Below are 10,518 nucleotides of genomic sequence, written 5' to 3'. Positions count from 1 at the left end.
TTTCAAGGCTTTGAACTTCCGAAAGACCTACAGAAACTTGGAAACTGTGCAGAGCAATTTTGTTATGAATAGACTTCTTCTACTTAACAAAAATTACAAAGTTATAGTTGCCCTAATTGATGGGAGTGGGATCGAGGTTGACTAAAGGTGTTTTGTCCCTGATGTGGACCTGACCACTGGGGGCAGCACTGGAGGTCCGATCATAGACATACATAGACATATTTATCTATGTCTATGGGTCCGATGGCTTTGCTTTGCCACTCGCTTTCAAAAAGTTTTTGTTTGTAGGCTACTCATTAATACCTCTTCACTCATTTTCACCAACCAGTAGCCTACCATACTACCCATATTGCTAACCTGTCATTCTCTCAAGAACATGGGTGTTTTCAAGAACACTGGAAGTTCCTATCTTTAAAAATGGTGATCCTCACTCAGAAGCCAATTACAGACCTATAAGTAGGCTATACTTCCCATAATGTCCAAAGTTTTGGAAAAATTAGCAGTAGAGCAACTTATTAATCATATTAACTCTAATCAGCTTTTACACCCTATGCAGCATGGTTTTAGATCAAATCTCCACCGAGACTGCAACGGTCTATTTTATTGAAAGGGTCAAGTCCCTTATGGATAGAGGAGGAGTTGTGGGTGCAGTTTTTCTAGATCTCCGGAAAGCGTTTGACACGGTCAACCACAACATACTTCAGTCTAAGTTTGATCAGTTTAACTTCTGTTCTTCTGCATCCAACTGGTTCAAATCAAACTTATCAACTCAAACTCAGTGTGTTAAAATAAACAATGTATTATCCAACTTCAAAAATCTGTCTACAGGTGTTCCCCAAGGTTCAATCCTGGGTCCACTTCTTTTCAGTCTTTACATTAACGATCTTCCATCTGTCTGCCAAGATTGTGAGGTTCTGATGTACGCAGACGACACTGTGATCTTTGGGTGGGGTAAGAATAACGTAGAGTTCACTGCTAGGCTTACAAAGGCCATGGTTGATGTGTCTGACTGGTTAAACAAATGTTGTCTTCAGTTTACCAATTCCAAAACCGTTGCTATGTTATTTTCTAAAACCAGCAAGTCTCACACTGAACCTGATGTGTTTATTTCTGATCAAAGAATCAAGATTGTGAAGGAATACAAATATCTTGGTATCCTGGTAATCAGCTTACTTTTTAAAAACATGTAAGAAAAATATGCAAAAAATTTAAATTCACCTTGACCAACTTTAGGCATCCTAGAAATCACATGTCCACTGAGGCTGCTAAAATGAATATGTTCTCATTGATTTTGTTCTCACATTAACTGCTGCTTACCCACCTGGTCTACTGCAAACTCCAAACTCTTAAACCAGTCATGTCTCTTTACAAACAGGCTCTCAAAATACTTGATAAAAAACCTAATTCACACCATCACTGTTTTGTCCCCCAAAAATACAGACTTTTAAGTTGGGACAATCTGATCACATTTAAGAACAGCTGTTTTATGTTCAAAATCCGGTTTAACCTGGCCCCATTGGTGGTGTGCAGCTTCTGGTCAGCTCTTGGGTCACTATCTTCTTAAGAGTTGGCCTGGCGTGGTTTAAAAAAAAATAACATGAAATGTTAGCAATTCCTTGAATTTCAAAATTATATAATTGACAAAGTCTATAAAAAAATATGAGCCTCTAAACTGAAGTTTATGGAAGGCCTACTAGAAGTTCAAGGTAAAAAAAATAACTTGGTCAACTTAACTTAAGTTGATAAGATGCAGTTTTTTTTTTGTTTTTAGAGGATAATTCCATTATTCCCCTTAATTTTAACCCGAATAATCTTAGTTGGCTATAGTGCATTTTATAGGCTAGTTGTAGATTAATTAACATACACGCGGATGTATGGAGTTATTCTACAATTATGTTTCAATGTTGGCTATATGATGACCTAAGAGGTCCATCCAACCGATTACGAAGCTTAGCCTATTTGTGGTTAAGTAACCAGTTTCAAAACTTTGTCTTCGACTCTGAACCTGTGGGATAGGCTGGATAATAGTGTCTTGAAAAAGAGGAGAGGCTGGAACCGGGGATGAAACCTAGGCTAATTGTTCTTGCTGGGATATTAAATGGCGATACAACCAGACCTGCTCTTCAACTAGCTAGGGCTCAGCTTCCGTGTTGTGCACCTGCGGAACAGGTAGGCTACACACCTGTTCTGCGTCATTGTCCAGAACTGAATACATCTTCGATTGTTAAAGTGCATAATTAGGCCTATTGATTTTTGTAGCTAAATACCGTCGACGATTCAATCAGAAAAAGAACAGGTTTATACCATACCGCGGTGGCATGACTGAGGACAGAGGAATTTGCGATTTAGCTGTGGTGTCCTTACAGGACAGCGAGCCAGAGGCCGAAATGGAAGACGGAGAGAGTCATGCCTACCATCAGGGGAAAAAAGACTCAAAACAGCCCGAAGGTACTACTAAACATCCGTTCAACGGAGGTATGGACAATGTTAACGTGAGTGGAAACTCTGTTACTTTAACATCAACAAACAATCCAAAGTCCGAAATAGAGCCCTCTACACTGAAGACTTGCGTTGACCACGACTCTGAGTTGGACTCGTTTTGCAGTTCCGAGGGGAAACTTATATGTTCTCTCTGCGCCATTTCGGGACCGTGTCAGGGTCATACAGTGACACCACTCGCCACTCAAGCAACAGCAGTGAGGGTGAGTGATGTGTTAAGAAGTGCTCGATAAAATCTAATAAAACTCAAAAACAGCCTTGCTATCTCAGTTAAATATTTTCTCGAAACCAAGGTGAACGAGGAAGTTGTTTGGGGCATATGTTTTGGCTCATATTAGGTTTCGTTGTATGCATTTTCTCTGGATTATATATGCAATTACACCATATAAATTGCAACATTGTTTGTTATCATACACCTTGCTATTTAAGCTTCTCATGATTAACTCAGCCACAGCATTACAAACCTGTGACTGCGTGGGTGTTTGCAACATCTGTATTTTGGGAAACATTGACACAGTTACAACTAGGGTGGTATTATCAGTATGTAGTTGAATGAAATGTTTTTTTTTTCTTCATACTTATTACCAGAAAATTTACTTATGTATGATTAAAATACGTTTATAGTAATACATATGTCATAACATACTTAATTATTTAAGGGGAGGTTAGTTTAGGAGCATGTCATGGATTTGGGACTGTTGTAGATGGTATAAAATGTGTAGCAAAGAAAAAAAGAAATGCAAGTTGATGCTGATATCAAGTGTTCTTTAAAGACACGTGGTAGCCTACTCATGATTGGGATACACTCAGCAATGAAAGGAACTCTTCCCAACCTTTAATGCCTCTGACTTAATATGCCCAATCACCCATCATTAGGGGATAATAAGAAAACAATCTGCAAATCTGTATCCTAAAGGTTATTGTACTCCAGTAGCTGTTTGTTTTAAATATGACCCAAACTCACACATTCAGATCAAAGCGTGCTTGTACAAATCTTATTGAACCACAGATTTTTTAAAGGTGCAAGGGACATCATTGCTACTAACAAATTAAACTGTGTTTTTAAGAAGTAGGATAGATTTAGAGACACTGGTGATGAAGAGACCTGCTGATTGTCTTTGAAAATTCTATTTTTCTGGCACAAAGTCAGTGTTATTTCTTGTGAAGACAGTACTACTGTGCATCATATTGTTTCTGTTTCTCAAAGACTGTGCTGTATGTTGCACATTAATGAGTTAATAAATTATTAAGTTAATAAGAAAGGAATGCTTGTGCTAATGTGTACAGAATCAGCTTGTGGACAGTTGTGAGAAGATGCAGCTGCAAGCGTCACGGATTGAGCGCTTTATCAGCCAAACATTGTCAGCCAAAGAGAAAGCAGTGCAGGTAGGAACTGTGTGGTGATCTCACTACTAAGTCTAGGTGTGTTAGAATTTGTGTGGATTTTAATTCCAGTGCAATACATGCAAATAAAAAGCTCTGTGATGGATCCCACAGAACAACAGAATTTGTTTGGAAAAGGTTGGTCATTCCCAAGCACTATTTCGTTCACTTAAAATAAAACTTAATACTGGTCTTTGGCTTGTTGACCTTTCTGTAAGTGGGTGGGTGTGAATGTGTGTGTGTGTGTGTGTGTGTGTGTGTGTGTGTGTGTGTGTGTGTGTGTGTGTGTGTGTGTGTGTGTGTGTGTGTGTGTGTGTGTGTGTGTGTGTTGTTAATCCTCTATGCAATATGTTTAGTTGTACATTTCTATTGTATGGAGGTGCATGTGTGTGTGTGTGTTTGTGTATGTATGCATGTGCATGTATATCTGTGCTTTTGTCTACATCTATTCAGTTATTCTGGCTGTACACAGGCTGACGCTAGTGCAGCGCGGGAACGGGTGCTGGCCCAGGTGAATGCCGTGAGGGAGGCCCTGGAGGAGGAAGAACAGCGCCTCCTGGAGGCTGTGCAGAAGGAGCAGGAACGCGTGGAGCAGTGTCTCCTCACGCAGCGCGCCCACTGGAGCCAGGCCCTCACGACACTTGCACACACACGCACCAACCTGGTGCACACTCTCACACACTCACAGGACGCACAGCTGGTGGTGAGACCTCAAGACACTTTATTAGGAGAATAAGGAAGCACATCATCTGTCAACTGACAAAAGTAAAAGGGAAGGTCTAGAGAAGTACCGACAGAATGCGAAAGAGATGAATTGGTTGTTTGCCTGTATATCAGTACTCAGATATGTCTCAAATATGTCTACATGACAATATGTAATGGCTGTTTTGTTTGACAGTGTAAAGAATTTGCTTCTATAGTTTAAATATTTGGATAATGCCAGTGAGCTTCCATTATTTGTTTTATTCTCCTAATTCTGTCTCTAAATCATTACAGAAAATTGGGACAATACATTTGGGAAGACCATTTTACAATGGCCTTGGGGTACATTAATTGGGGTACATTAATCTATATAAATATGACTGGCTTGATTATTTCTTTAAAAGGTAATATTTGTATTAGGTTGTGAGATGGAGATATGAAGGAACATCACATTGAAAGGCTTTTCCTTTTACTACAACTGCGCCAACTGATCTTTATGTGTCATAGTAGTTTGTCTCTAGTATGTTCAGGTGCTAAGAGATAATTAATACAGTAAGTTATGAGAATAATTATGATAATGGCGGCATTGATCATGTTAATTTTGTTTTCCAGACATCCAGTCAAGAAATATCTGACAGGTAAATAATACATTAAAATGATGCTCTTGATGCTTTTAGGCCATTAAAGTTTTTATTTGTCAGATGATGGATCAGAATGGATAAGTTCAAACTTATGTTATATGCCTTAGGGATACTACTGACTCTCTTGTAGTCAACAGGGTAAAGTCACATGTGCTTGTGAAAAGCTACTCATTGATAAAGTTCTTTGCCATTGTGTGTGCTTGTGCATATGTGGGAATGTGCGTGTGTGTGTGTGTGTCTGTGTGTGTGTGTGTGTGTGTGTCTGTGTGTGCACGTGTGTGTTTAAGGTTGGAGGAGGCAGAGGGAGTGGGGGAGCCACGTGACACTGAGCAGCTAAACCTGAGCTCTGCCTGCAGTGACAGCAGGCTCATGCAGGGCCTGTGGGCCAGTGCTGTTCTTCTGGGCCCCTCAGGTCAGTCACAGGCCTAGTATAGCATACATTACATAGCATTCTTTTACAAACCAATCTATCTACTGTATCTATACTGACATTGCGGTGTTCTAAAAAAAAAAAAAACACTTTTTCTGATTCTGACTTCATTGTCCCTTTTTTGTTATAACTACCCTTACTAGTGATGCTATTACTACTGTTACCACTACCCTTACTAGTACTACAATAACTACTGTTACCCTTACTAGTCCTACTATTACTACTCTTACCCTTACTAGTACTACTATTTTCCCTTAACTGTTTAGAATAGTAGTTAGTAATAGAATTTAAAATACATTGAAGACCCACTACTTCTGTGATTACTCACGTTGACAGTATTATACCTCTGAAAATACTTTTCTACCACTTAGCCCTGCTTTTCTATATCCAGTAATTTCACACCTGCGCTGCAGCTTTCTTTCAGCTGTTTTTCAATCTATTGTTGCTTATGTTGAACTCCACCGGAATTTGATATATGTTTGGGTAAAAATGTCTGCCACATAAATAAATGTAAATGTAAAAGCTTTTAACTCTTGCATTGCTCATCTAGCATTGGTCCTGTAACTACTTAAAACATCACCCGCACTAGAACATCACCAGTAGTGGCTGTATACCTTAGAAATACAGCTACCACTACCCTTACTAGTACTGCTATTACTAATGTTACCACTACCCTTACTAGTACTGCTATAACTACTCTTACCCTTACTAGTCCTACTATTACTATTCTTACCCTTACTAGTACTACTATTTTCCCCTTAACTGCTTAGAATAGTAGTTAGTAATAGAATTTAAAGGCACCCAGTGCAACTTTATGTAAACATTCAATGAAACATAAACATTCAATTTCTAGTCTTTTTTACACGTAGTTAGTTTCAATAACTCCATACCATTACATATCGACATTCAAGGAGCAAAGATGAGACGTCGTTGTGTGGTGAGAACTGATAGAACATCGTAAACAACAACAATCGCCGGTGGGGAGAAGCCATTTTTCCATTGACTGGAAGCCTGCTTTATTTATTGTAGGTTAAAAAAAATAAAGAAAATGGCGGCGATTGTTGTTGTTATCGATTTTCTATCAGTTCTCACCACACAACGACGTCTCATCTTTGCTGCTTGAATGTCGGTATGTAATGGTATGGAGTTATTGAAACTTACTACGTGTAAAAAAGACTAGAAATTGAATGTTTATTTTTAAGCCTCGAAAGTTGCACTGGGTGCCTTTAAAATACATTAAAGACCCACTACTTCTGTGATTACTCACGTTGACAGGATTATACCTCTGAAAATACTTTTCTACCACTTAGCCCTGCTTTTCTTTATCCATCATGTCATTTCACACCTGCAATGCAGCTTTCTTTCAGCTGTTTTTCAATCTGTTGTTGCTTATGTTGAATTCCACTGGAATTTGATATATGTTTGGGTAAAAATGTCTGCCAAAAAAATAAATGTAAATGTTAAAGCTTTTAACTCATCGCTCATCTAGCATTGCTCCTGTATCTACTTAAAATATCACCCGCACTCGAACATCACCAATCGTGGCTGTATACCTTAGAAATACATCAACATTTGTCAGCTTGGCACCGTTGGTAGGAAGTCTGCACTTCAGAAATCAAAACAGGTGGTAAATGACACCCAACGGTGCCATTATAGTGATCTTTCATTATAAAATGATGTTAAAGTAACATTTAAAATGAGGAGCCTTCCACTCTTCTTTTTACGATTCACTCATAATGTGTTTTATTGCCCATCCTCTGTTTCCAACAGGATATGGCCTGCTATGTGTTTCCCAAAAGATTATAACGTAAGAATATAAGGAAACAGCAAGTACATTAACCTTGGATAGCAGAGGGTTAAGGATGGAATTTAACAGCATGCATTTTTCGAGCCAAGAGTCACCGATTTACACTTAAAACAGTACATGTTGAGTATTAATCATTTTATCACTCCATGCAACCTAAAAGTCATTTCAACACCCTCATCATTTTACCCCAGACCATTTCCCTGTGCTGGTCCTAGAATGTGTCTTTTACCCTTTGGCCAATCCCACAACTGTCTTTGGCATGATTATTGTTTTTTCTAGTCCCTTGAGAAAATGTATAGTTATCTAGTCAGGGTATCAATTCAAAGATCAGAGTCATGGTTGAAACACAGTATCTTTTTGGAAAACCACACTGTACCACATTGTCCCAGCTACAATAAAAGCCTTTAACAAAATTAACCAGCTACAATAAATGCAGATTTTGGTTATAATCTTAGTTGTAAAGTAATATCCATTAAATGTGTTTGTAATATTGCAAAGAATGATATTTTGTGTGGCGCTAAACATTGTGGTGACATTTAACACAGTGTAAATCTTTAATTAAATCTTTAATTAATTAATTATTAATTCATCTCACTGGGAAGCTCTTTATAATCTCCCTCCAGCTCATGGTCCGGCCAACCTGCGTTTCCAGGAGCGTTCGATCAGCTCCATGCTCTCCCTGTCTGCTGACGAGTGCACGCTCACCTTCCTGCCCAAGCGCGCCCGCCAGTCCCCTCCTTATGACCCGGCACGCTTCGACTGCTGGCCCAATGCGCTAGGCACCCTGGCCATCTCCTCTGGAACCCACAGCTGGGTGCTGGATGTGGGTCAAAGTGATGCCTACAAGGTCTGTCTTTTTGCACTTTAGGATCGTTTTAACTGTCCTCCTTTCTCGCTCTCTTTCTTTCTTTCTCTCTCTCTATTTAATTGTCTCAGGGACTTTCCTATAATATCCATCTTGAATTTCTTTAACTGCTTCATTTTGTTTCATTTTGTGCCACCTTAACACAATGCGTTAGGGCTAACGGGTGCTGTATAAAGAATTTATTTAATTCTAGATTATCTTCTTCCACTTCCTCTTTCTTCTTCTTCTCTCTTCTCATTCTCCTCCGTCTACCCCTTAGGTTGGTGTGTGTTATGCCAGTATGGATCGCAAGGGGTCTGGAAATGTGGCACGGCTGGGCTACAACGACCGCTCCTGGGTGCTGTCGCACTACGAGGGCGACTTCACCTTCTGCCACGCCGGGCGCCACGTGGCTCTCCACCTGATTCAGAGACCCAAGCATGTAGGGATGCTGGTGGACTGGCCCAGTCAGACCCTGGTGTTCTATGACCCAGACTCTTACTGCGTCCTGCATGCCATCAGTCACCCCTTCAGCGCCCCCCTGCTGCCCGCTTGTGCGGTGGCTGACCACAGCGTCACACTGCTGCATTAAGCAGAACGGGGCACGTGGACATAGGTGGAGATGTAGCACAATTTATTTAATAAAAAGAGAATGTAAAGTCTACTAATTATTTTGCTGCTGCAGTGCAAAAATCATGAGCTTGTACACCAGTGCAAAGAATAATTACTTTGGTACACAACAGTCTGCTCCCAATACACCTTTTGAGAACATCTTATATCCACTTAATCCATTAATTAATGGATTAATGGATGGTCATGACCTAAGGCTCTTTCAGTGAAAATATGAAAGTCCGGATTCTTAAACTACTGTATGGGTTGCAGATGCACTCTATGTTAGTGACACCACTAGTAGTGTATGAAAACACTGAAGCCTATTTTTCTAAGAAGCCACTGGTGTGTTCATGTAAGTGTGTTTGTATTATTTACTTTCAGCCGTTACTCTCAACGACAGCTTACTGTATAATCATGTTGGGACTGCATGCTATATCATGCATACCACACATTTCAATATGATTACTGACTGATTAGTGTAGTTGATATGTTGTTCATGCTATCTTGATTTTTTTTTTTTTGCATCATTCATCAATCACCTTAAAGTATTTATATTGATTGTAAAGCTTATTAAACTGTGTGTGGTTATGATTATTCAGATCAACATATGTATTATGTGCTGGTAAAATCTTGGAATGGTTATTATTATTTTTTACTGTGAACATGTCATGTTTATTTATTAATGCAATGTTATTTAATAATGGCATCAGCTATAAAAACTGAAGTGGAAAATGTGTAAGGAGTGTGCTGTCTGTATTATGCTTGCAGGATTATAAAGTCAACACATGAAGTAGGTTGTATTTAGAAATGTTTTTGTTTAGGTGATGAAATGAATTTTTTAGTGATGGCAATAGCCTTTTGGCTGTAATGTAGCCTAATTCAATGAGACAACTAAAGAAAGAAAGGACAATGAAGACCAGCAGGTGACAGTAGTGCATAAACACGTGAGGAACTAGCCTATACCACAAATCATTACTGGATACCAGACAGGTTACAAGGGTAACACTGAACTTTGCGAATGTAGGTCTGTGACAGCACAACCACCAAATCATAAGTGCAGTAAAGCTGTGTGTGCTGTGTGTAAAGTGCAAATGTCTGTCTGTATGGTCTTACTTGTTGTGTGTTAATAAACTGGCCTCACCTGCGAACTATGGAGGACTGAAAGTGCCACAATTCAATAAATAAATACACCATCAATAATTATTTAAATGTGTCATTAATTAATTAAAATGGGAATTAAATACATACATGTTTTATTAAATGTGTCATTAATTAAATAAATAGCAATTAATTTTGTGTAAAAAAACACATTTAATTATTTCACTATTTAATTAATTATGTCATGGTCCTGTGTTGCAGCGCATCAATCATTTATTTTATCTGTCAAACTCACCCATCAAAGTCAGTGGGCGGGGCTTACGCTGATCTAGTCTGATCCATTGCTTTAGTCTGAAGTGCCTGGAGATTCACCTGATACTTAGCGACTGTAGCTACAAGACTTAACAAACCTGATTTTGAATACAGCGGTAGCTGATAACTCACTTGATAAATACATCGGTTGGTAGATTAAGAAAATGTTACTAACGTGTTTTTACGTGAG

At 39.0% G+C, this 10,518-nt stretch overlaps 1 protein-coding gene across 1 annotated transcript; it reads left to right on the top strand.

The window, feature by feature from the left end:
- Window positions 1-2,318: 2,318 nt before the first annotated feature.
- bspry (B-box and SPRY domain containing) lies at window positions 2,319-8,898 on the top strand (the record flags this gene model as incomplete). Its single annotated transcript, XM_080847799.1, has 7 exons — window positions 2,319-2,702; window positions 3,787-3,885; window positions 4,355-4,585; window positions 5,197-5,222; window positions 5,513-5,637; window positions 8,086-8,309; window positions 8,587-8,898. The coding sequence occupies 7 exons, from the start codon at window positions 2,319-2,321 to the stop codon at window positions 8,896-8,898; spliced, it is 1,401 nt and encodes a 466-aa protein (XP_080703925.1).
- Window positions 8,899-10,518: the final 1,620 nt, after the last annotated feature.

This window comes from Sprattus sprattus, assembly GCF_963457725.1.
Source record: "Sprattus sprattus genome assembly, chromosome: 11".
NCBI lineage: Eukaryota > Metazoa > Chordata > Actinopteri > Clupeiformes > Clupeidae > Sprattus > Sprattus sprattus.
This window is presented reverse-complemented; position numbering and strand designations above follow the sequence as displayed.